At 44.3% G+C, this 26,789-nt stretch overlaps 1 protein-coding gene across 2 annotated transcripts in view; it reads left to right on the top strand.

Annotated features, from left to right (window-relative positions):
- Positions 1-26,789, top strand: part of LOC144687791 (uncharacterized) — a 235,143-nt gene that overhangs the window by 72,003 nt on the left and 136,351 nt on the right. For both annotated transcript variants that reach the window (XR_013578209.1, XM_078554295.1), the window contains exons 4-5: positions 9,645-12,566; positions 15,840-16,004. Coding sequence is in view for 1 of the 2 variants with exons in the window: in XM_078554295.1 (XP_078410421.1) it covers positions 9,645-12,566; positions 15,840-16,004 (3,087 nt within the window). In the remaining variant the exon portion in view is untranslated. The remainder of the gene's footprint in view (positions 1-9,644; positions 12,567-15,839; positions 16,005-26,789) is intronic.

Below are 26,789 nucleotides of genomic sequence, written 5' to 3'. Positions count from 1 at the left end.
TGATAGAGGTGTTCAAGATCCTGAGGGGTGTGGACAGGGTAATTAGTGAGAAATTGTTCCCACTCAAGAACCAGAGGGCACAGATTCAAAATATTTTGCAAAAGGAGTATAAGTGATGTGAGGATAAGATTTTTCACTCAGAGGATGATTGGAGTCTGGAACAAACTTCCTGAGAGGGTAGTGGAGGCAGGTTTGATCGAGGTATTCAAAAAAGAATTGGATTGCTATCTGAAAAGAAAGGATGTGCAAGGTTACAGGAATAAGACATGGGACTAGGACTAGGTAAAATGCTCTTTCAGAGAGCCAGTGCAGACTCGATGGGCCGAATGGGCTTCTGCACTGCATGTAGTGATTCTGACATTCCCAGTGGTCAAATGGGCTGCTGACGCATGCTTTCCAGGCTCAGGTGGAATGGCTGTTTGGAGAAGCAAGTTGCTGCTGCTTGTGGAGTGTACCCCAGCATTCTTTACCATCAGTCTCCAATTTTCACTTGGACTCCCCAATATTTCACTCCTCTCCTGACACCCAAGGTCAGCGTGTGAGTACAAAAATGCATGATCACACTGATGCATTATCGGATGTTGATCTGAGATTAGGTTAAATCATATTGTTGGAACCGTGAGGACAAGGTCTAGTCAGTTTTTCCCTGTGTTCGCTTCCTCACCAGTTACCGCAGGTACAGTCAAGCAGATATGTCCCTCAGGACGTAGCCAGCTCAGTCAGTAGTGGTGCTACAACGCCACTCCTGGTGATGGACATTGAAGTCCTCCACCCAGAGTACACTCTGTGCTCTTGCCACCTTCTGTGCTTCCTCCAAGTGGTGTTCAACATGGAGGAGTATTGATTCATCAGATGAGGGAAGGTGTTAGGTGGTAAACAGCCAGAGGTTTCCTTGCCCATGTTTGATCTGATGTCATGAGACTTCATGGGGTCCCGATTCAATTTTAAGAACTCCCAGGGCAACTCCTTCCTAACTGTATACCACTGTGCCACCACTTCTGCTGGGTCTGTCCTGTCTGTGAGACAGGACATATGCAGGAATGGTGATGATGGTGTCTGGGCAATTGGCCTTAAGGTACGATTCAGTGAGAATGTCTATGTCAGACTGTTGCTTGACAAGCCTGTGGGACAGCTCTCCCAATTTTGGCATGAGCCCGCAGATGTTTGTAAAGAGGCCTTTGCAGGTTTAGGTGTCATATTTCCTTCCTTAAAGGACATTAATGAACACAGAAGTCTTTACAATCATTGATGATAGTTTCGTGGCACCCATTAATGAGACTAGCTTTCAGTTCCAAATTCAATCATTCCTCAATTTCTATATGCAATGGAATACAAGCCTAGCCTCTACAACATGTCCTCATAAATGAACTCTTTTAACACTGCTCCAGCTCCAAGGTCAATACAGCTTTCCGTGGGTGTGCATGGAACTGAAAGCAGTACTCAGATGGGGTCCAACCAGTGATCTCTCCAGTTGCAATATAACTTCCACCCCTAATGAAATGCATAAAATTAGGGCTCATAGGATTGGCGGAGGTGGTGGACGAATAGCATGGATTGAGGATTGGTTAACGGACAGGAAACAGAGTAGGAATAAATGGATCGTTTTCAGATTAATGGAGTACAGCAAGGATCAGTATTTGGGCCTCAGCTATTTACAATCCATTATCAATGGCTTACATGAAGGGACCGAATGTTATGCATCCAAGTTTACTGTGACACAAAGTTAGATAGGAAAGCTAGCTTGTGAGGAGAACACAAAATAGATGCAAAAGGTTTTAGACAGGTTAAGTGAGTGGGTAAAAATGTCACACATGGACTATTATGTGGAGAAAGATGAAGTTATCCACTGGTAGGAAGGAAGAGAAAAAAAGTAGAATATTTTTAAATGTTTGTATTCAGAGAGATTTGGGTGTCCTTGTAGACAAATCATAGCAAGTTAACATACAGGTAGAGCAAACAATTAGAAAGCAAGTGGTATGTTAGCTTTAATTGCAAAGGGAATGGCGTATAAAAATAAGAGGTCTTACTGCAATTATACAGGATTTTGGTGAGACCACACCTGGAACACTATACAGTTTTGGTCTCCTTACCTTAGGATATACTTGCCTTAGATGGGAGTGCAACGAAGGTTCCCCAAGTTAGATTCCTGTAGTGAGGGAACTGTTGTATGAGGAGAGATTGAGTAATCTAGACCTATATTCCCTAGAGTTAAGATGAGCCAAGAGGTGATCTAACTGAAGCATATAAAATTCTTAAGAGGTATGGCAGGGTAGAAAGTGGGAGAATATTTCCCTGCTGGGAAGCCTCCCCTACTAAGGTGGTCACAGTTTCACCATAAAGGGTCAGCCATTAAGGACTGAGATAAGGAGATGTGTCTTCAACAACAACATATTTAAGTATTGCTGAAAAAGAGAGACATGTCTAAGCTTTTCATCTTGCACTCATCAGGACACTTCACAAGAATACCAATATAAGGAGAAAACAACAATTTATACTGTATGTGAGGAGAGTGCTGATTGGTTGGCATGTGGTGTTGCCATGGAGAATGCACCAGTGATGGTAACTGACAGTTAACTGCCAAGCATTGTTTGACATTTAAACCAGGCAGCTTGACCCTAATTGGTCAAAGCATTGCCCTGAGGAATGAGTCAGCAAATGGCTGTCACACATTTTATTTAGCTGAAACAGGCACAATGTGTATACATGTCCTTTCTGTCTACAAAGAACAGGGCCCTGTGTATTAATATATGTAGCTTCCATTACACGGAAATGTGCCACACTGCGAGCCCGACTAACGATCTTAAATTGGTTGTCAGCGTAATCCTTTGCACACTGAAGATTATTTAGCAAATGTTGTTCAATCGCGGAATCACATCTAATGTTTTGAGTTTTGCAGGCACAGTTGGGTATGGTCTTTACCCTACCTGTTGCGAACAGCAGCTGGGACAGGCTGTTTGATACGATTCACCAGTCTTTGGGACATATGGCCTACATACCTAGCATCACACTGACACTGAAATTCAAATACCACATTACTCGTTTGTGTGATAGGGAGAACGTCTTTTTGGTTTGACAGCAGCATCCTGTTAGTGGTGAAACCACACGTGTTGCTGCTGCATAGCAGCAGCGTGAAACAGCTAGCTTCACCTGTTGCTCAAATTTTTAAGATACCTTGCTCTTCCAGGGTAATCTGAGGTAAACTGGGCAGTTTTCAGGGCTGAAAGTGACAGCCTTAGGCCTGTTCATGAGTTTGCATGATATACAGCGCAAAATGATCTAATCAGGGCAGCCATTATCTTAGAGGAGACTTTGATGCGCCCTATTTCAGCATCAAGCTTCATTTGGCACCATTAATTTTTAAAAATTTATTCGTTCATGGGATGTGGGGTGCCGCTGGCTAGACTAGAAGTGATTGCCCATCCCTAATTTCACTTGAGAAGGTGTTGGTGATCTGCCTTCTTGAACCACTGCAGTCCGTGTGTTGTAGGAACACCCACAGTGCTATTAGGGAGGGAAATCCAGGATTTTGATCCAGCGACAGGAAAGGAACAGCGATGTAGTTTCACGTCAGGATGGTGTGTGACTTGGAGGGGAACTTGCAGGTGGTGGTGTTCCCATGCATCTACTGCCCTTGTCCTTCTAGGTGGTAGAGATTGCGGGTTTGGAAGGTGCTGTTGAAGGATCCTTGGTGAGTTGCTGCAGTGAGTTGCTTGTAGATGGTACATACTACTGCCATTGTGCGTTGGTGGAGGGAGTGAATGTTGAAGGTGCTGGATGGGGAGTTAATCAACTGGGCTGCTTTGTCCTGGTGATGTTGAGCTTTTTGAGTGTTGGAGCTGCACTCATCCAGGCAAGTGCAGAGTATTCCATCACACTCCTGACTTGCGCCTTGTAGATGGTGGACAGGCTTTGGGGAGTCAGGAGGTGAGTTCCTCTCTGTAAAATTCCCAGCCTCTGGCTGGCTCTTGTAGCCACAATGTAATGAAACATCCCAGGTGCTCCACAGGAGCATGATAAAACAAAATATGAAGCCAAGGCATATAAAGAGATACTAGATCAGGTGATTAAAAAGTTTGGTCAAAGAAGTAGTTTTTATAAGAGTGCCTTAAAATAAGAAAGCAAGGTAGAAAAGCAGAGAGATGTAGGGAAGGGACCAGAGCTTAGGTCCTAGACAAATCAAGGCACGGCCACCAACAACAGGTATGCTCAAGAGGCCGGAATTAGTTGAACGCAGAAATTTTGGAGGGTTGTGGGGCTGGAGAAGATTACAGAGATATGGAGGGTGAGGTCATGGAAGGATATGAAAACAAGGATGAGAATTTTAAAATCAAGACGTTGCTTGACCGGGAGTTGATATAGGCCAGAAAACACTGGGGATGATGGGTGCAAGGGATTTGGTGTGAGTTAAGACATGGGCAGCAGAGATTGGATGACCTCAATTTTATGGAGGGTAAAATGTGAGAGATTAGCCAGGAGTGCTTTGGAATAGGCATGAATGAGGGTTTCAGCAGAAGAAGAGTTGAGACAGACAAAGTCTGGCGGTGTTATGGAGATGGAAATAAGCAGTTTTGGTGATGCTATGAATGAGGTCAAAAGCTCCTGTCAGGGTCAAATATGAGACGAGTTTGCGAACAGGCTGGTTTAGCCTCAGACTGTTGCCCGGGAGAGGGATGGAGTTGGTTGCTAGGGAATGGAGTTTGGAGGGGGCACAAAAAAACAATCAAGTTAATGAAGGCAGGAAAGAATATACAGAAACAGAACTTGAAAAAGGAGCTTGAAAAAGGAGTAAAATTCATAAAATCCATCCAATAAATTAGATAAAGAAGATTGTAGGTATTACTCAAAGGTTTGTGAACTTTTCGAATTCTCTACCCAAGAGGGCTATGGATGCTCAGTTATATTCACAGTGTCTTTACAGTGCAGAAGGAGGCCATTCAGCCCATTGAGTCTGCACTGGCTCTCTGAAAGAGCACTCCACCTGGTCCCACTCCCCTACCTTATCCCCGTAGCATAGTGTCATAGAGTTTACAGCACCAGAAGGGGCCCTTCGGCCCATCATGTCCATGCCAGTCATCAAGTCCCTATCTATTCTAATCCCATTTTCCAGCACTTGGCCCGTAGCCTTGTATGCTATGGCATTTCAAATGTTCATCTAAATACTTCTTAAATGTTGTGAGGGCTCCTGCCTCTACCACCCTTTCAGGCAGTGAATTCTAGATACCCCTTACCCTCTGGGTGAAAAATTTTTCCTCAGATCCCCTTTAAACCTCCTGCCCCTTACCTTAAATCTATACCTCCTGGTTATTGACCCCTCCACTAAAGGGAAAAATTTCTTCCTATCTACCCTATCTATGCCCTTCATAATTTTGTACACCTCAATCATGTCCCTCAGCCTCTCTGCACCAAGGAAAACAGCCCCAGCCTATTCAATCTCTCTTCATAGCTGAAACGCTCCAGCCCAGGCAACTTCCTGGTGAATCTCCTCTGCACCCTCTCTAGTGCAATCATATCCTCCCTATAGTGTGGCGACCAGAACTGCACACACTACTCCACATGTGGCCTAATTAACATTTTATACAGCTTCATCATAATCTCCCAGCTCTTGTATTCAATGCCTCCACTAATAAGGGCAAGTATCCCATATGCCTTCTTAACCACTTATCTACCTGACCTGTTGCCTTCAAGGATCTATTGCCATGCATACCAAGATCCCTCTGATCCTCTGTACTTCCTAGGGTCCTACCATTCATCGTGTACTCCCTTGCCTTGTTAGTTCCCCCAAAATGCATCATCTCATACTTTTCAGGATTAAGTTCCATTTGCCACTGCTCTGCCCATCTGACCAGCCTGCCTATACTGTCCTGTAGCCTAAGGATTTCCTCCTCGCTATTTACCACACCACCAATTTTTGTGTCACCTGCGAACTTACTGATCATATCATTAATGTACACTACAAACAGCAAGGGACCCAGCATCAAACCCTGTGGTATGCCACTGGACACAGGCTTCCAGTCACAAAAAAAGCCTTCGACCATCACCCTCTGCCTCCTGCCACTAATCCAATTTGCCAAATTGCCCTGGGGCCCTTGGGCTCTTACCTTCTTGACCAGTCTTCCATGCGAGACCTTGTCAGAAACCTTACTGAAGTCCATGTAGACTACGTCAACTGCACTACCCTCATCTATATGCTTAGTCACCTCCTCGAAAAATTCAATCAAATTTGTTAGACATGATCCCCCTTGACAAAGCCATGCTGACTATCCTTGATTAATCTTTGCCTCTCCAAGTAGAGATTAATTCTGTCCCTCAGAATTTTTTACAAAAGTTTTTCTACCACTGATGTTAGACTCACTGGCCTATTGTTCCCTGGTTTATCCCTACCACCCTTCTTGAATAATGGTACTACATTAGCTGTCCTGCAGTCCTCTGGCACCTCTCCTATGGCCAGAGAGGATTTGAAAATTAATGTCAGGGCTCCTGAAATCTCCTCCCTTGCCCCCTCACAGCAGCCTGGGATACATCTCATCTGGGCCTGGGGATTTATCCACTTTTAAGCCCGCTAAAACCACTAATACCTCCTCCCTCTCAGTGCTAATTTGTTCAAGACCCCCTCCCTGATTTCTATATCTACATCATCCTTCTCTATAGTGAATACAGATGCAAAGTACATTTTTAAAACCTCACCTACGTCATCTGGCTCCCCACACAGACTGCCACTTTGGTCCTAATGGACCCTCCTCTTTCCCTGGCTACCCTCTTGCCCCTAATATACTTACAAAATGCCTTTGGATTTTCCTTTATTTTATCTGCCAGTGTTTTTTCACACCCCCACTTGCTCTCCTAATTTTTTTAAATGACCCCATGCACTTTCTATACCCCTCTTCTAGGGCTTCCGCTGTATTGAGCCCTCTGTATCTACCCTAAGCTTCCCTTTTTTTTCCTTATCCAATCCTGTACATTCCTCGACATCCAGGGTCCTCTGGACTTGTTGGTCCCACCCTTCATCTCTATGGGAACATGTTGGCCCTGCTGTCTCACTATTTCCTTTTTGAATGACTCCCACTGTTCTGATGTAGATTTTCCTACAAGTAGCTGCTCCCAGTCCACTTTGGCCAGATCCTGTCTTATCATATTAAAATCAGCCTTCACAAAATTCAGAACCTTTATTTCTGGTCCATCTTTGTCCTTTTCCATAACTAGCTTAAACCTTACTGAGTTATGGTCGCTATCACCGAAATGCTCCCCCACTGACACTTCTACCACTTGCTCGGCTTTGTTACTTAAAATTAGGTCCAGCACCACCCCTGTCTTGTAGGACTTCCTAAGTGCTGGCTTTAAAAGCTCTCCTGGATACATTTTAAGAACTCTGACCCCTCTAAGCCTTTCACCCTTTGTCTATCCCAGTTAATATTAGAGAAGTTGCAATCCCCTACTATTATTACCCTATTATTTCTACACTTCTCTGAGATTTGCCTATACACCTGCCCTTCTATCTCTCTCTGACTGTTTGGGGGTCTATAGTACACTCCCAGTAGTGTGATTGCCCCCTTTTTGTGTTTAGGTTCTACCCATATGGCCTCATTTGAGGAACATTCTAAGATATCATCCCTCCTTATTGCAGTTTTGTGTCCTTGATCAATATTGCAACACCACCTCCTCTTTTACACACAACCCACCCCGTGTCTCCTGAAGATTCTATACCCTGGAATATTGAGCAGCCAGTCCTGCTCCTCCCTCAACCATGTCTCCGTGATAGCAATGATATATCCCCATGTGTTAATCAACACCCTCAACTCATCTGCCTTACTCGCAAGACTCCTTGCATTAAAATAATTGCCATCCAGCCTTGCCTTGCTCCCTTGTGCCTTAACTTGAATACGTATGCTTTGCCTTCTAGGCTGACTTGACTTTTCTTCTAAACTTGTCTGTGCATCACCCCCTCTATATCCCATCCACTCTATATCCCACCCCCCTGCCAAATTAGTTTACACCCCCGCACCCCCCCCACCCAAGGATGTTGCTCCCATTCCGGTTCAGGTGCAACCTGTCGGACCTGTACAGGTCCCACCTTCCGTAGAAACGGACCCAGTGATCCAGGAGTCTAAAGCCTTCCTTCCTGCACCAACTCTTCAGCCATACATTCATCGGCTCTATCTGCTTATTCCTTTCCTCACTAGCATGTGGCAGAGGGAGTAATCCAGAGATTGCAACCTTTGAGGTTGCAACCTTTTGAGATTCTTAATCTGCTACCTAGCTCCCTAAATTCTTGTTGAAGGACCTCATCTCTCTCTCTCTACCTTTGTCGTTGGTACCAATGTGAACCACGATCTCTGACTGCTCGCCCTCCCCCTTCAGAATGCCCTGCAGCCGTTTAGTGACATCCTTGATCCTGGCCCCAGGGCGGCAGCACACCATCCTGGAGTCGCGTCAATGGCTGCAGAAACGCCCTCACCATTGAGTCTCCTACCAGTATTGTCCTTCCTCTCTTTTCTCCTCCCACCTTGTGCAGCTGGACTCTGGCTGCACTCCCCAGAGGAACCGTCACTCTCACCATTTCCAACACAGAAAAACTGTTCTTGAGTGAGATGCACTCTGGGGCTTTCCTGACTACTTGCCTGACTCCCTCCTTCTGACCCATTCCTTCTCTGACTGCAGTTCCTTAAGCTGCGGGGTGACCACGTCTAGAAACATGCTATCCACGTAACTCTCAGCCTCGCGGATGCACTGCTGTGCCTCCGGCCGACACTCGAGCTCCGGAACCCAGTGCTGGAACTGGTCAAACCGATAACCTTGCACATTCTCTCTTTTCAGGCAGGAAACCAATTCCCTTTTGAGTATCTCGATCAAACCTACCTCCACCACCCTTTCAGGAAGTTTGTTCCAGATTCCAACCACTCTCTGGGTGAAAAAAAGTCAGTGATTGATAGATTTTTGGTGATTAATAGAATTGAAGGATATGGAGATGGTAGACGAAGGTAGAAAATCAACAATGATTGTATTGAATGTCGGAGCTGGCTTGCGGGAACAAATGGCCTTTTCCTCCTATTTCATACGATTTTATGTATTCCAGCTCCCTTGAGGTAAAGGGAAACATTCCCTTTGCCTTTTAAATTATTTTTGTACCTGTCTTTTCATGATTTATTTTGACCCCTAAATCTGGCTTCTCATCCACTGTTCCTTTCTTCTGACCATGTAGAAAATACTTTGATCTATCTTTCTGTGGTCCAAAATGGATGAGTTCACATTTTCCCACACTGAACTTCATCTGCTCCAGTTTGGCCCATTCACTTAATCTATCACTGCTCCTCCTTTGCAACTTCCATCTCCTATCTACAATATTTACTGTGCCACCTAACTTCACATTGTTGACAGATATGAAGATATGGGTCTCCGTTCCTTCAACCAAGTGATTTATAGATACAGTGAAAAGCTGAGCTCCAATGTAGACTCCTGGGGGACACCATTTGTCACATCCTGCAACTGGCGTATATACCCATTACCCCTACTCTCAGTCTCCTACCTCCTAATCACTTTGCTACCCAAGCCCATAGGCTGCCCCCATTTCGATACGCACTCATTTTGTTAAGAGTCTTTTATGCGGAACTTTGTCAAATGCTGAACTGCTCTTTTTATTTTCTTTTTAGGCAAAGAATGAACAGTTACACTTGATGGACACTGCCACTGAATTTAGGTGGAGCAGACGTCAGTCGGTGAAGAATGTGAGCAAAGCATTTGACAACCTTGCCACAGATGAAAAAACTCACTCTGAGAAAATAAGTGGGCAAAACAGTTTCAACAGGAAGGATGAGGAGATGAAGAGGCAAATAAATGACACCAGTGTGCCTGTGGGTGTTGCTTCAATGACTAGGGTTGACACTGAAAGATCAGATGGGCAGCAAACAGTCAACGCATCGACAGACTCTGACTTGTGCATAAAAGCTGTAAGAGTCTCCGTTATTGAAAATGAGGTCCGGCGTCACAAGGTACGAGAGTTTTTACATTCAGAAGATCCCTCATACACCTGCTTTAATAAAGGCAAGAGATCAGAACAAACTGCCCACTCTGGGCAGATCAATTACACTACTATGAAAACAGCAGCTGAGGTGATGTATAGTGATAAAGAGGCCAGTAAAACTAAACCTTTGGAACTTGAAGCTGCTGCCTTAGAGGGGCGAAGAAAGGCCTATTTCAAATCAGAGGAGGAAAGATCTTCTAGGTCTTCAATAAATACTCCTCCTTCCTCAAAGATTACTGCACAAAATGTTTCTGGTTTGTTATTCCTTACAAGCCATGGTAAAATTGATACTTTGCAAGATGTAAGTGAAAAAGCAGACAATTGCTCCCTCCTTACAACATCTGAAGACAAAGTCACAACCCGCCACAGCAGGAAATCACATTCTACGATGGATCATACAAATCGTAAAGAAAATGTTTCTGATGCAAAGAGACATTGGAATCAGTCACTTCCGGCTGAGAACAGTTCAACTCTGGAGGCACCATCAACTGCACCAAATTCTCAAATAAAAGTAGCTGAGGTGCTGAATACTGTTCAAAATCAGTCACCTCATATTGAGGTGCGAACCACAGCCAAAGTGGACTCAGATAAAGATGGAAAGAAACAAATAAAAATGGTTCAACTCAACTCCCACTATAACACTAAAGTATTACTTACTTCAAAAGGCAGCCCAAGAGATTTTGGTTTGAAAAAGGACAATGAAGCTACCAACCAGGAGCTCCTCCCCTCTGCTGGGTCCATGGATGTGAAAGATTCAAAAGGCAGTGATAATGTAGATGGAGGTAAAGAAGCAAAAAGGTTGCTACGAGGTGATGGAACTATTGAATTCAGTGGGAGGGGCCTTCCAAAGGAAGGGAGGGATAAGAGAAGGAAAAAGATTTCTTTGGAGCCCAACTCTACAACCTGTACAACAGATCATATCTCTGATTGTTCTACTAGGACCAGTTATGTGAAACACAGATATACAACTGAGCTCTTGTCCACTTCTGACTTTCGGCCAGTTGATAGATCAAAAGAAGGATTCTCTGAAGAGAACTCTAAAAGTCATCCTAAATTTCTCATTCCAGACAAACCAAAAACAACCCTGTTGTCTGAAGAATTTCTTGACATGCCATGGACAAACAGTGAGGGTGATGCTTCAGAGGAAAGCCATGCAGTGAAACAGCCCAAAATGGTAGACCCTGAGAAGCCAAGAAAGAATAAGGGTACTTCTTCACGTAACAGGCATAGTATATTAGACCTTGATGTTTTGATGGCAGATTATAGAAAAGAAATATCTAAAAGAAATGAAGAACCAAAGCCTTCTTATTACCATGATAAAATGGATAACCACCATTCCAGTACTCGGCAAGAAGATTACGAAGAACAATTATCCAAAAAGATGATAAAATCTGCTGATCAGGGGCTTGGAATATCATCCTCTTCAGGTAAAAGCAAAGGTACATCTGAGATGCTGAATAAAAAGCAGTTGCACCGTAATAGTGTCCTGGACCTAGATGCATTGATGGCAGAATATAAAAAGGGAATGCCAGAACCTGTAAAGGTTGACCATCGGATCATCAGGTCAAAGTTAGCTGACGGAATATCGCCAACTGTGAGAATTCAGAAGAGCTCATCGTTCGCTTTCCATGAAGCGAAGACCTATCAGGAAAATGATCAAATGAAGGAACGCCGTGGTGAAGAATATCAGAGAGACACCTGTGAGGGTGTGTCTGCTGATGTAAAGAGGCGGTCCAAGGATGAGAAAAGGAAAAGCCGACCATCCTCAGCCTACAAAGAATATGATGAGTTGGAAAAGTGTGATCTCCGTTCAAATGACCAAAAGTCAGAGGGTAAACGAATCAATGAAGTGGAAACTTTGACCAGTACACCAGCCAACTTGAACAGGCAGTCCAAGCATGAAAAAAAGAAAAGCAGACCATCCTCGATATATACAGAGCACGGGGAACTGGAACAGCCTGAGCTACGTACTGATGGACAAAAATATAGAAACAGAGAGAAGGGAAAACCTAGAGAGGATGATCACAGTGAATTAAGGCCAAGACATAGAAAGAATAGGGGTGAAGAAAGAAAGTCAAGAATAACTCTTGTTGAGACAGACAGTTCAACCCAAGTGTTTGATAGTCATTACCCTGATGGCAAAGCTGGCATCTTGGACTATTTGCTCAGTTCGAAGAGGCCAGTTCATGGTTCACCACACCTCGTATTAGAGAAGGAGAAACCAGTTGAGATGTCAGCCGATAACAGGCTCTGTGCAGAAGTAGAGCACAGACCAGCAGGCCATAAAGAGAAACCTGAACAGAAATCTCCTAGGGTAATGAATGAGTATCTGAAAGATATAAACCAGTTTGTCCTAGAACCTAAGACATCAAGGCCTTTTGAAAGTCACAGGCAGAGACAGAAGGCAGTCGATGGTCTGTTAATGAATCAAGAAGGAACATCAAACTCCAGGAACCACGAAGGACGAAAGAACTACTCAACTGGGGCAAGTCAAAGCCGAGTAACAGAAACTTCGGTACACGCAATGTTGTCAATGGCAGAGAATAAGATGGTAAGCACGTGTTTACAAAAATAATTGTTCATGCAAAGCAGGCAGCTAAATCAATTCGTATAATCTGTTAAGAAGCGATTTGATAGGGGTGCTTAAAATCATGAGGGGTCTGGAGATGGAGAGAAATTGTTGCTGTTGACAGAAGGATGGAGAACCAGAGGGTACCAATTTAAGATGATTGGCAAAAGAAGCAACGCTGACATGAGGAAGGACTTTTTTATGCAGCGAGTGGTTAGGACCTGGAATGCACTGCCCGAGAGTGTGATGGAGGCAGATTCAATTGTTGCTATCGAAAAGGAATTGGAGAAAAACAAATTGCAGGGTTACTGGGAAAAGGCAGGAGATTGGGACTGAGTTGCTCTTGCACAGAGCTGGCATGAACACAATGGGCCAAATGGCCTCCTTATGTGCTGTAAACATTCTATGATTCCATGAGGAACCATGGTGTTAAAATTTTGTCAGTGGTAGTAATACGATTTTATATTGCCTAAGGCTGGATTCTACAACTGGTATGAAATTTAGCTGCCTACCTTATGCAGCTAACTATGGTATAAATAATTTAAAATCTTGAACATATAAGACCATAAGACATAGGAGCAGAAATTAGTCCATTCGGCCCATCGAGACCGCTCCGCCATTCAATCATGGCTGATAAGTTTCTCAACCCCATTCTCCCGCCTTCTCCCCGTAACCTTTGATCCCCTTACCAATCAAGAATCTATCTATCTCGGTCTTAAATACACTCAATGACCTGGCCTCCACAGCCTTCTGTGGCAATGAATTCCATAGATTCACCACTCTCTGGCTAAAGAAGTTTCTCCTCATCTCTGTTCTAAAAGGCCTTCCCTTTACTCTGAGCCTGTGCCCTCGGGTCCTAGTCTGTCCTACTAATGGAAACATCTTCCCCACGTCCACTCTATCCAGGCCTTTCAGTATTCTGTAAGTTTCAATCATATCCCCCCTCATCCTTCTAAACTCCATTGAGTTTAGACCCAGAGTCCTCAAATGTTCCTCATATGTTAAGCCTTTCATTCCTGGGATCATTCTCGTGAACCTCCTCTGGACCCTCTCCAGGGCCAGCACATCCTTCCTGAGATACGGGGCCCAAAATTGCTCACAATATTCTAAATGTGGTCTGACCAGAGCCTTATAAAGCCTCAGCAGCACATCCCTGCTTTTATATTCTAGTCCTCTCGAAATAAATGCCAACATTGCATTTGCCTTCCTAACTACCGACTCAACCTGCAAGTTAACCTTAAGAGAATCCTGGACTAGGACTCCCAAGTCCCTTTGCACTCCAGACTTCTGAATTCTCTCCCCATTTAGAAAATAGTCTATGCCTCTATTCTTCCTACCAAAGTGCATGACCTCACACTTCCCCACGTTATATTCCATCTGCCACTTCTTTGCCCATTCTTCTAACCTGTCCAAATCCTTCTGCAGCCTCCCCACCTCCTCAATACTACCTGTCCCTCCACCTATCTTTGTATCATCTGCAAACTTAGCCAGGATGCCCTCAGTTCCTTTAACTAGATCATTAATGAAAAAGTGAAAAGTTGTGGTCTCAACACTGACCCCTGCGGAACTCCACTAGTCACCGGCCGCCATCCTGAGAAGGACCCCCTTATCCCCACTCTCTGCCTCCTGCCAGACAGCCAATCTTCTATCCATGCTAGTACCTTGCCTCTAACACCATGGGCTCTTATCTTACTGAGCAGCCTCCTGTGCGGCACCTTGTCAAAGGCCTTCTGATAGTCCAAGTAGATAACATCCATTGGCTCTCCTTTGTCTAACCTACTTGTTACCTCCTCAAAGAGTTCTAACAGATTTGTCAGGCATGACCTCCCCTTGATGAAACCAGCTGACTTTGCCCGATTTTACCATGAATTTCCAAGTATTCTGAAATCTCATCCTTAATAATGGACTCTAAAATCTTACCAACGACCGAGGTCAGGCTAATCGGCATGTAGTTTCCCGTCTTTTGCCTCACTCCCTTCTTAAACAGGGGGGGTTACATTAGCGATTTTCCAGTCCTCTGGGACCCTCCCTGGCTCCAGTGATTCCTGAAAGATCGCTAGATTGTCTTTGGGTGCCACTGTTTACTGTGAGGTCTCAGTCTCCTGCGTAAGTCTGGTTTGATTATCTTGCCAGAGATTTCAAAATGAATCTGTGCCTGCAGTTCTAGGATGAAATTCCTGATACTAGCTTTGTAGAAAAATCCCAACCTGGATCAATATGATGTTCATTGCAACTCAAAATGTGTTTATCCTCAGGCCATTAAGAGCTTTTATGTATTTCCCTCATTCTTCTCATGTAGCATCCTCATTGTTCAGGGTCGCTAATCATGGCTTATACCACAGTGGCATTTAAGGGCAAGACGTGGAGATGGGCCACAAAAACCATCTCAGCAAGTACGGAGATTGAACATGTGCTGTTGGCATTATTCTGCACCCATGGTCTAGCCATCTAGCCAACTGAGCTAACTGACCCCCGTTTTGTGTATTTAATTTCCAAGTGATTTCAATGCAACCTGGTACATGACTTTTGAACCTTTTTCGAGGGAAACTTTGACTGGAAAACTTTTCAACCACTTAATTTTTCTTCAGTAAGAGAGATGCAAACACACTCCCCTGACTCTTCCTCTCTGCCTTTCTCTCTCCCTTCTGCCCATTCTTCCCTCCCCCTCCCTCTTCCCTCTGTCTATCTCATTTTACCCTCCCTCCACTGTCGACTTCTATCCCTCTCCATCTCTCTCCCTCCTTTCCTCCTTCCCCCACCCCTGTCCCATTGGCCTATTCTCCCTTTCCATTCACCCAAATTGTTTCCATTACCTCCCATCTCTAACCTTGCTCAAGCAAAGAAAATTCAAACTGGTCGCAACTCCCCATATGCAATGCCCTGGGACATCAACTGGTTTTTCATGAATATTACATATGTCAATCTTTATTGTTTCCCTGTTGTTGGAGGTTCTCAGTGACTGAGATTAAAGTTCCCTCTCGTGGCAGAGGCCTGAGCAATTCATATATATATGTCTCTATAACTCTATATGTCAGTGCTTCAGTGCTGAGTTATGCTGTGTTAACCAGAGATTCTGACTTTTTGACCTGTGACACCAGCCACTGGGAATAAAAGGGGAAATGCCCAATTTTATATCTGTTACCATTGGAGCAGAGGCAAATGTCCTGCTCACACACCAGATTTTGCCAGAAATTGAACAGTATAAATGGGGTGTTGCTTCAGTCGCTTATTACAGCCCTACTTTGTGCATGACAGGATTCTCACTGCATGGAAAGGGAGCAACTTCAGGACCTCCCAAGCAAGATTCAGAGGAAAATCGGGAATATGATTCAGTTGACCTCAAAGACCAAGAAACAAAATGAGAAGGAAGTGTATTCCAGGCGCAGTGCACAACAGGAGAAAAGCCAAGACCACAAAGTGGTAAGGCAGCTGAAATAGTGTTCATGTTTGATGTGATAACTGTGTCAGTGATATTGACAATGGACCATGCTGTTGGTGCCAATGATGTGGATGAGGATGTACATCCTGCTCTCTGATGTTCTGTGATTGGGAAAGTTCCCCTGTTGTCGGTGCACGTGGTGAGTTATGTTAATGATGATGAGCGTACTGCTCAAGGCTTTTGATGTTCACAAGATGGGCTGCCCCATAGGGCTGATAGCATTGATATTGATGAGGATGGGCATCCTGCTGTCTGGGCAGATGGTACTGACAACAGGAACAGGAACCGTGCTGTCTAGACTGATGATGTCGATATAGACTGCTGCTGTGCTCTTTGAGTGAAGGTTACTCATGTAGGTGAGGATGGACAATCCTGCTCTCAAGGCTGGTGATGTCGATGTCACGGAGTATTGGGCATCTAGTCCTGATTAAGTTTTTATGAGCAGTGCTCTTTTTTTTGCTTGGGTATCAAAATTCCTGAGGTTCCATGGATTCTGTTTGCCCTTCAGTAGGAGGTGACTGTTCGTGTGACAATTGAATGCTGGCAGGCTGAAGGCATTGTAACAGAGTGCGATCTAGACTTCACCCAATGTCCAACCACATGCACTTGGTGCAGGCCTCAGAAGGAGGAATTTTGCAGCATTCCGGCTGAGATCTGCCAATTCACACAAACTGAACAGCAGACCTGAAACTTTGCTAGTGTGTATGGCTCCGCTGAAATATTGCAAATATTGTGGCTTGGGAAGCTTAGCATAAGGAATCAGATCAGTCAGGAGCGGGAACCCCAGCATCATTACTTTTTTTTTTATTTGTTAATGGGATGTGGGCATCACTGGCTATTGCCCATGTTCAGAGGGCATTTAAGAGTCAACCACATTGCTGTGGGCCTGGAGCTGACAAGGTAAGGGAAGCAGATTTCCTTCCCTAAAGGAAGCAGTTTATTTTACGACAGTCGGCAATGGTAATCATGGTCATCACCAGACTTTTAATTCCTGATTTTTTATTGAATCCAAATTTCACCTCTGCGGTGGTGAGATTCGAACCCAGGTCCCCAGTGCATTACCCTGGATCTCTGGAATACTAGCCCAGTGACAATACCACTGTGCCACCACCTTCACCTTGTACCACCCTGCTGCTGTCCCAAGTGGTATCATCCAGTTCATTTATTTTGGAACACCATGTAGAAAAGTAGATGTACGGATGTTAGTTGAGGACAGGATTGGGGGGGGGCTTTGAGTCTCTCTGGTGGAACAGCCTGACACAAATAGTAGAACCGAAGGAGATATCCAAAGGTCAACAGATTCTGGTAGACGTTAAACTGTGGAAGCAGGCAAAGAATTGTTGCCTTCAGGTGAGAAAGTTGGCCAAAATGGAAAAGCTTCCTTTCATGCTGCATTTCACATAGTCTTGACTAACATTGCTTCAGGAATCAGAAAATGTTTTGGAAACTGGTCGCCAATCACTGCTGCACAAAGACTGCAATAATTCACACTTGTACACGGTCCCTGAGAAAGGTCAGGTCTACGTTAATTGTGAAGCTCTGAGGATTTAGGCTCAAAATAAATCCTTAATACTGTTACAGTATTATCACGTAGCATTCGCAGTCGTCCTGAGTGTTTAGTGAGTTAAGAACTGGCACTGACACAAAATAAGGGTATATTGTCTTTGATTTGCATCCACCTCCATATGTGGAGGTGGGGGGAGGACATTTTATATTCTCTTTCTCTCTCTGACTTTTTTGATACATTTAACAAATGGAGGAATTCTACCTCACAGTTTGTGTGTGCAACTCTGCAAGAATTGTCTTTGTTGATTGAATGAGTATTGTTAAAAAGGTTTTTGAGGGTTATGGTTTAAATAAAGAAAGCTGATAAATTTCAGAGGCTTTATAAAATACTGGCCGTGGCAGTATATGAATCATAATTTGGGTATAAATCAGGACACAGCTGTACTTGTGTGAATTGTGACCCTTGTTCCACTTTGAAAATTGCTGTCACCACACTTCAGTGAAGAGAGTCCATGTGCTGCAAAATGTTGTGATTTGGGTTATAGAAAGCTTCTAACATTAATGTAAGCTTATTGAGTCCTCAGGAGCCACAGGCATAATGTACAATGTGTGGCGTTTTTCATGTTGAACATATATATTATATATACTTACACACTGCAAATTAAGTATTTTTTTCTTTTTCTTAATTTTGATCCTATCATTAATCCTGTCACAAGCTTTGCTAAAATATTGTTGTATCTAAGATTTGTTTTTGCCTCTCTGTGAACAATCAAGGCTAAACTCTGATCGATGGGTTCAGGCAGTTTATGTGTAGATGCAGCTGAGATGGAAGTGAGCTCATTGCTTTTTAAAGGTAATAAACAGAGAGCATGCGTCGGAGCCAGTGGAATAGACAAATTAAACAGTGATATTGATTTTATAATTCATCGGTGGTGCCTGCACAAGTGAGTTCTGACTTGCATGGTTTATGTTGTGTAACTCTCCTTCCCGTGTATTAGAGCTGTTTCCTCACTAAAACACATGTTTTGTTGGAAGCTGCTGTGTTATGTGAGTTGTGATGTCTTGGCACTGTCCTCCTGCATGTTTCAGAGTGAATTATAGTTAGTTTGGAGGCTGGAACTAGAAGAATTAATTAAAGGGGGAGAAACAAAACTGGCCACTGGCCTTTTTTATTCCATGTTCAACTGCCCCTTCCATCCTTTAACATTTGATTTTCTGTCCACGTTCCGAAGCTAATTGTGACCTAAGAAAAGGGCTGTTCAAACTGCATCCCCTGATCCCTCACGCCTCATTTACACTTCTTTAAATTCACTGACTTGCCCTGTGTGAAACATTTTGGACTTGGCGATTCTGGAAAGAGCTGTTGCCTGATTGAAATTCAGAACATGCCTGCAAAATGAGATAGATGCAAGATAATGGGAACAAGGCTTTAAACTTGCTGTGCAGCCTCTAAGGTGCTATGGTATGCACTAAGTGATCCGTTAATATATAAGCTTGGACAATCCCTATCCTGAGAGGGTGCAGTGCTTCCATTGATGCCCTAAACCAGCTGCTACAGGGTGAGAAAGGATGACCCCAGTCATTAATTATTTTTCTTTCCTTCCTCTCTCTCTTTGGGCAAAAGTGTGATGTCTGCTTGTCTCTGCCTCCCTACAGCAGAGATCAGCAACCCTGTGAGGGCGAGCATTGAACCTGTTGGTTCTGATCGAAACGCTAACTCTGTCTTTCTCTCAACAGATGCTGTCAGACCTGCTGAGTTTTTCCAGCAATTTTTGTTTTGGTTCTGATTGTTGGTTTGTTCCTGTATGATGTAATGCATATTTATACCAGTAGATGGCAGCACCATACTTGGGACAGTCTGATCATGGTAACATTCAGCTTCAGTGAAAAGACCCATATATGTGCCTACAGTCACTTATTTTTCCCAATTGCTGAAATAAATGGTCATCCTCATGTTCACTCCCTCCAAAGCCTCACCCCTCCTTGTCTCTGGAACCTCCTTCAGCTCCACAACCTTCCGAAAACTCTGTATTCCTCCAACAAAGGCCTCTCGTATATCCCCAAATTCCTTCACCTTCCTTAGGCCGTCTCGGACTCGAGCTCTGGAATTCCCTCCCTAAACTCTTTGCCTTTCTATGTCTCTCTCTCTCTCTCCTGCTTAAACCCTATCTCTTTGACCAAGCTTTCAGGAACATGGGAATTAGGAGCAGGAGTAGGCCATTCAGCTCTTCAAGCCTGCTCCACAATTCAGTAAGAACATGGCTGTTCTGCATGTCATCTCAACTCCACTTACCCGTCGCCCCTCCCGTAATCCTTGATTCCTTGTCTATGAAAAAGCTGTTTAACTCGCCTTGAATAAATTTAACGACTAAGCTGCCACTGTTTTCTGGGGAAGACAATTCCACGTCCCAATGATGCTTTAAGAAAAAAAAAAATTCTTCTTATCTCCCTCTTAAATGGTAGGCCTTATTCTTAAACTGTGTTCCCTGGTTCTAGTCTCTCCCACAAGTGGAAACATCCTCCCGGTATCTACCCTATCAAATCCCTTTAGGATCTTATATGTTTCAATAAGATCATGCCCTCATTCTTCTAAATTCCAATGGGCATAGGCCCAACCTGTTCAACCTCTCCTCATAAAATAAGCCCCTCATCCCAGAAATGAATCGAGTGAACATCCTTGGCCACCTGTCATTTGACCTTTGGCACCGTGTCATTTTTTTTTGTCCAATTGCACTCCTGTGGGGTGACTGGAGATTTTTTTACTACATTAAAGGCGCTGCATAAATGTAGCAAGTTTTTTTTGTGATAAGCTCACAAGAGAAACAGATAATATAAAAACTTAACAGTAAAATTACACTTGCTAAAATATATAATTAATGCAATATGCAAAGTGGAAAGTGCTGATTTTAGTCAGCATAGGAACAATCTCCCTCTGTCAGAAAGATCAAACCATGTGTTCCTGAGATGTGCTGTGTCAGGGATTTTAATGGTGTATTTTCTTCTCTTGATTCTGTCACTTGTCAAATCTACACCTTGGACGCGAGTTCCAGTTGGGAACTGTTGAAAGCATGCAGCGGGTGCAGTGTGAATGTACGAGACTATCAGCAAGTGAATGAGATACAAGGAATGACTAGAGATTTGAAAGAACTAGCGTTTGAAAGGAAGAAAAATCAAAGCAGAGAGATGAAAGAAGGACTTGCATTAATTAGAGCGCCCTTTGTGACCCCAGGACGCCCAAAGCACTTTACAGCCAATAAAGTGCATTGAAGTGCAGTTAATTTTGTAATGTATTAAATTCTGCACCCAATTTGCTCACAGCAAGCTCTCACAAACAGCAATGTTGATACCAGATAATCTGTTTTTTAGTGTTGTTGGTTGAGGGATAAATTTTGGCCAGGACATGGGATAACTCCCTTGCTGTTAATCAAATCGTGGCATGGATTCTTTTCATAGAATGGCCTCTTTCTGTGCTGTAACCATTCAGCCCATTGTGTCCATACTGGCCATTTGAGACTGCAAATAGGGTTTCAACTCATCTGAAAGACAGCAGCTCAATTGGTGCAGCATGCCCTCAGTACTGAACTCAAGTGCTAGCCTAAACTTTTGTGCTCAAATCTCTGGAGTGGAAATTGAACTCAGTGTTCTGACTCAGATGAGAGTGCTGTCAACCAATGAGGTCGATTCAGAGCAGTACTTCTGAGGAATGCCAGAATATTAGATCAAAGGGGTACGGATTAAAATTGTTGAAAGATCAAACATCAGGAAGCACAATCTCATGCAAATAGTCTTCAAGAGTAGGTTAATGAGTTGAAAACTCGTATTTATTCAAAAGACAGTATGTGATGGGTAAATGCAAGCTTTATTGATTCAGTTAAATGGACTAAGAGTGGTTTCCTTCCACTGTGGTTATCCTGAGAGGTCTTTTGACTGCCTCAATTTTTGTTTGCACCATCAGAGGTGCCGTCTTTCAGGTGAGGCCTTAAACCGAGGTCCAGCAGGCCCTCAGGTAGATGTAATGATCCCATGACATTATTTTGAAGAAGATCGGGGGAGTTCTTTCCAATGTTCTGGCCAATATTTATCCCTCAACCAATGTCACTAAAACAGGTTGTCCAGGTCATTATCAAAAACAAAAAAACAGAATTACCTGGAAAAACTCAGCAGGTCTGGCAGCATCGACGGAGAAGAAAAGAGTTGACGTTTCGAGTCCTCATGACCCTTCAACAGAACTAAGTAAAAATAGGAGAGGGGTGAAATATAAGCTGGTTTAAGGTGGGGGGGGTGGGGGGAGAGAAGTTGGGGTGGGGGGTGGTTGTAGCGACAAGCAAGCAGTGATAGGAGCAGATAATCAAAAGATGTCACAGATAAAGGAACAAAGAGATGTTGAAGGTGGTGATATTATCTAAGAGAATGTGCTAATTAAAAATGGATGGCAGGACACTCAAGGTACAGCTCTAGTGGGGATGGGGTGGAAAGACTGACAGGGCATTACAGGTATAGATTTAAAAATAATGGAAATAGGTGGGAAAAGAAAAATCTATATAAATTATTGGAAAAAACAAAAGGGAGGGGGAAGAAACGGAAAGGGGGTGGGGATAGAGGAGGGAGTTCAAGATCTAAAGTTGTTGAATTCAATATTCAGTCCGGAAGGCTGTAAAGTGCCTAGTCGGAAGATGAGGTGCTGTTCCTCCAGTTTGCGTTGGGCTTCACTGTAACAATGCAGCAAGCCAAGGACAGACATGTGGGCAAGAGAGCAGGGTGGAGTGTTAAAATGGCAAGCGACAGGGAGGTTTGGGTCTTTCTTGCGGACAGACCGCAGGTGTTCTGCAAAGCGGTCGCCCAGTTTACGTTTGGTCTCTCCAATGTAGAGGAGACCGCATTGGGAGCAACGAATGCAGTAGACTAAGTTAGGGGAAATGCAAGTGAAATGCTGCTTCACTTGAAAGGAGTGTTTGGGCCCTTGGATGGTGAGGAGAGAGGAAGTGAAGGGGCAGGTGTTGCATCTTCTGCGTGGGCATGGGGAGGTGCCATAGGTGGGGGTTGAGGAGTAGGGGGTGATGGAGGAGTGGACCAGGGTGTCCAGGTCATTATCACATTGCTGCTTGTAGCACCTTGCTGTTTGCAACTAACCGGCTACATTATCCATATTTGAACCGTGACTTTACTTTAAAAGCAGTCCATTGGCCCTAAAGCACTTTGGGAAGGCCCTGAAGTCTTGAAAGACGCTGTATAAATGCAAATCTTTCAACTGGATTGTTGGGTGCTGCTGCATTGTTCTGTTCTGTCACCAGGTGGCAGTGCTCTAGCCCTGGAGAGCATCTCTGGTCCTGTATTCTTGTCTCATCGAATTGAAAAAAGAAAACCAGGCCGAGTTTGGTGATGCCGCAGTTGCAGAAGGGGAACTTCCCAGATGTGTATTTATACTGTCTACAACATCAAATCCAGTGACTGAAACTGCAGCCTAAACTCCCAAAACTACTACTTTCATATACAAACAGAACTGTAGTATGAGTTCATTAAACATATGTAAGTGAATTTCACCAGAGAGAATTCCAAATATTTTTTTCTTCGCAAGGCCCTATCTAAAGAGTTAGTCGCTTCTCTTATCCATCCCTCCCACATTTATCTGTCAATTAGTGTTGTCCATTTGCGTGTTGATGTTGTGTCCATCAGTGAAGAAGTAGGGTGACCGGATTTTCAAAAGTCAAAACTGGGACACGTCAAAAAGTCTTGGGAAGGTGGGGCTTCATGGTGATTGACATGTTGGGCGACCAATAGCAGGAGTTTATAGAAGGGACAGTTGAAGGTAGGAGGTCATGTGATGACATCTCCAGGAGTATGTTCGGCCAGAGTTACTAACCGTATTAAGACACCCAATTATTGAAGACAGCAGTTGTGAATCACAGACTTTTGTTTCAATGACATTTCGGACTCATTTTCTTAAAGAAATGGAACCAAGGTTTCATTTGTCATAAGATCCCAGATCTCTGTTCTGCTCTAACTTTACCCTGTAATGCACAATGGTAAGACCAGTCTCTATTTAAAAGCCTTGTTTATTTTCACTTGCACAGTATAAATATTTTCAGCTAGAAGCTGAATTAGCAAGCATTCCTCAGGCATGGGAGATTTTGTTTGCACCCAGAGCCTCAAGCAGTAAAGCCCCTGATCTTTCGATATGAAGTCTGACTGTGAACGTGCCATAGCTCAACCGAACTTGCCTGCCACCTTCCTTAGCGCTGATTGGTGGTTTACCGATGGGTGCTGGCTGACTGTCTCAAATGTGGCTTGTTGTTGCCAGACACCGCTGTCAATCTTCTTTCCTAACCTAGAGGCTGATTCCTTCCCGGCTCTGGGTGCCGGTGAGAAGGGTTTCTGCACATGCAGGAGTGTCCTGGTGCAGCCGCTGAGCGATCGGCGAGCGGACAGCATTCCAATTCCCAGGGCAGCACGAGAGGGCTTTTATTGGGTCTGCCGACGGTAAATGGAACGTGAGGGGCGAATTGAAGGGGAGCTGAAAACCGGGACCATTGAGCAATTCGGAGAAAACTGTCGGGGACACCAGGATGTTGAGTGAAAAACCGAGACTGTCCCAGCAAAACCAGGACATCTGGTCACTCGATGAGGGGGTCTCAAAGATATTCATGGAGCTGCATCTCTACTGTCAGTGTATTGAACCTCGTGGCAATAATAACAAGAAGATCAATAAGCTTCTGACACCTGGTCACCAGTCGAGCTCAGACTGCCCTCAATCTGATGGTCCAGAAGTTAAATACTTTTCTCAACACATTGGCAACGCAATAAATTTGAACAGTGGATTGGGATAGATCATGGGACTGTGACAATGAGGGCTTTGTGCGGTGGAGGGACCAAGCCAGCGACAGGCAAGGGTGTACTGGAGAGAGCAGCTGAGCGAGGGATGTGGCCACTCACCCCAGTGCAAACTGGCACTGGCTGACGGGTGCCGACCAATGTCGTCAGCGGTGAGGGAAACCATGCATGTGCCGGCAGACGGAGTGCGAGCCGGGTGCACCTGTGCCAACTGTTCCTGGCATCCTGGCCGATCGGCGCCAGGAGTTACAGTGAAACCCAGGCTGAGTGCCGAGCCAGTGAGCATTAGTTTCAGATGTGAGGCACGTTTGTTTTATTTCTAAACTGAGATAAAATGCCATTTAAAGAATAAAACAGAAATGTTTCTTTTAAGGATTTGTTTCAGTACCTGGGCTGCCCCTGGTATTCTTGAAAAATGACCCAGATGCTGATGTGAAATTGTTGGTGTGGAGGACTTGGGATGGCAAACTGATTCTCGGTCATTTAGTAGGGATAGCGGTGCCTTGTGGATTGTTGAATTAGGTACTTCAGAAAGTACAATTGTGAGTGATACTGGGCTAGATGATACTAGGGCACCGGGTCCATCATTCAAGCCTGTCGTACGCGGAAACCAGTGAGAAAGGCCACAGAGTAAAGGTTTAAGGCATTTCAGAAGGTGTTTCCACCGCCAGACAGTGCTAGCTTTAAGGCTCACTAAAGTTTCAACATCTCTAACAAGGTCTCTACCCACAGTCAGGAGTGTAGCAACTCCCTCATGCAGTTCTATGGTCGTCATTTGTGCACTGTAGCACTCACCTTCCCCCAATCCCCTCACCACCCACCACCCCGTCCCCCTCCCCCTCCTCAATCCATCCAGAATCTCAGCAGAACAGTGCATTGCCCTCAGCAACGATGAATATGGAATTTGTCACAATGGGCTCCTCACCCTGAAGTTTGACCCCGATCACCAGCTGGTACAATTTTAGCCTCCGAATTAATTCATTAGCGTTTGCCATCATGGGATTTTTTACTGCTGAATGAGAATAGCTGATTCGGTGAATATCTGTTTTAAAAAGAGTCAAGGGGGCAAATTTCCTCTGTGTGGGTAGGTTGGGGCTACATGATGTGCTGAGTTTGGCATTTGCTTGGCTTGTTTTCCCATTCCCCTGTTTTGATGTGGGATATCTAATTGGGCATGACAGCCTCCGCAGGTGGAGCCAAGGGAACCATGTCCGGCCTTACACTTTTTACTTTATAAAAGCAAAACACTGGATGCTGAAAATCTGAAATAAAAACAAAAAGTGCTGGAAATACTCATCGGGTCAGGCAGCATCTGGGGAGGGCGAACCAGAGTTCATGTTTCACATCGATGAACTTTCAGCAGAATTTTTTATTATTCCCATGTAATTGTGTTTACGTGACAGTGCTGATAAACACAGCTTATCGAGATACTGATTATTTACAAGTTTAGCTGATGAAACGTGTATCTGATTTTGCCCCTCAGCAGAGGAACTGACGACAGTTCTTGAATCAACTTAGCAGTGTGACACGTCAAAGCAGAACAAACTTGTAACTCTTTTCGAGTCAAAACAATAAACTAAATTAACAATAACAAGGGAGAAATCAAGCACAGCCCCTAAGTCAGGTCAGCTGTAAAATCAAGGAAAAAAAAACTTTAAAGGAACCTTACAAACATCAAACCAAGATGTGATTAAAGGGGTCAACAAAACACCCCAGTCCCCGCGGTGCCCACCGGGCACGGAAGGCCTCGATTGTGCCGGCGGACACCGTGTGCTCCCTTTCCAGGGACATCCGGCCGCGAACGTAGCCGCGGAAGAGGGACAAACAATCGGGCGGGACTCCCCCCTCGATCGCCCGCTGCCTGGACCTGTTGATGGCCAACTTGGCCAGGCCCAGGAGCAGGTTCACGAGGAGGTCCTCCTCCTTCCCGACCCCCTTCCGCACCGGGTGTCCGTAGATCAGGAGCATGGGACTGAAGTGCAAACAAAATAATAACAAAAGATTTTTTAAATAACACAGAACAAACTTGTACTTGAACATACCCTGTTCCTGAGTTAATGCCAGAGTTAATGGTGCAGAACAGTAAGGCTGAAGGACACAAGCGGATCCGTTTTCATCATAGCCGCATGCTTCATGCTCCTTCGTAATTCTGCACTTCTTTGCATAAATGCTGCTAATTCAGCAGAATTGTATTTGAATGTAAATGTCCTTTACAGCAAAACAAATGATGAGCATAATTTGGTATATTGCAGGGATACCAATCAGAAATGATGAACTTACAAAGTATTTGGTGGCAAATTTGGTCCCAAACCATTGGACCAAAATCCTTCAGAACAGAAAGTTATTGTTACCAAACTGGACGTTAAACTCATGCAATTTAATGTTGTTACAACTGTGGCCTGGCGAGAGAATAGTCCCACATTGCAGGCAGA

Source organism: Cetorhinus maximus, chromosome 12 (assembly GCF_964194155.1).
Source record: "Cetorhinus maximus chromosome 12, sCetMax3.hap1.1, whole genome shotgun sequence".
Taxonomy (NCBI): Eukaryota; Metazoa; Chordata; class Chondrichthyes; order Lamniformes; family Cetorhinidae; genus Cetorhinus; species Cetorhinus maximus.
Note: the sequence above shows the minus strand (reverse complement) of the source record. Positions and strands in the feature narration are given on the sequence as shown.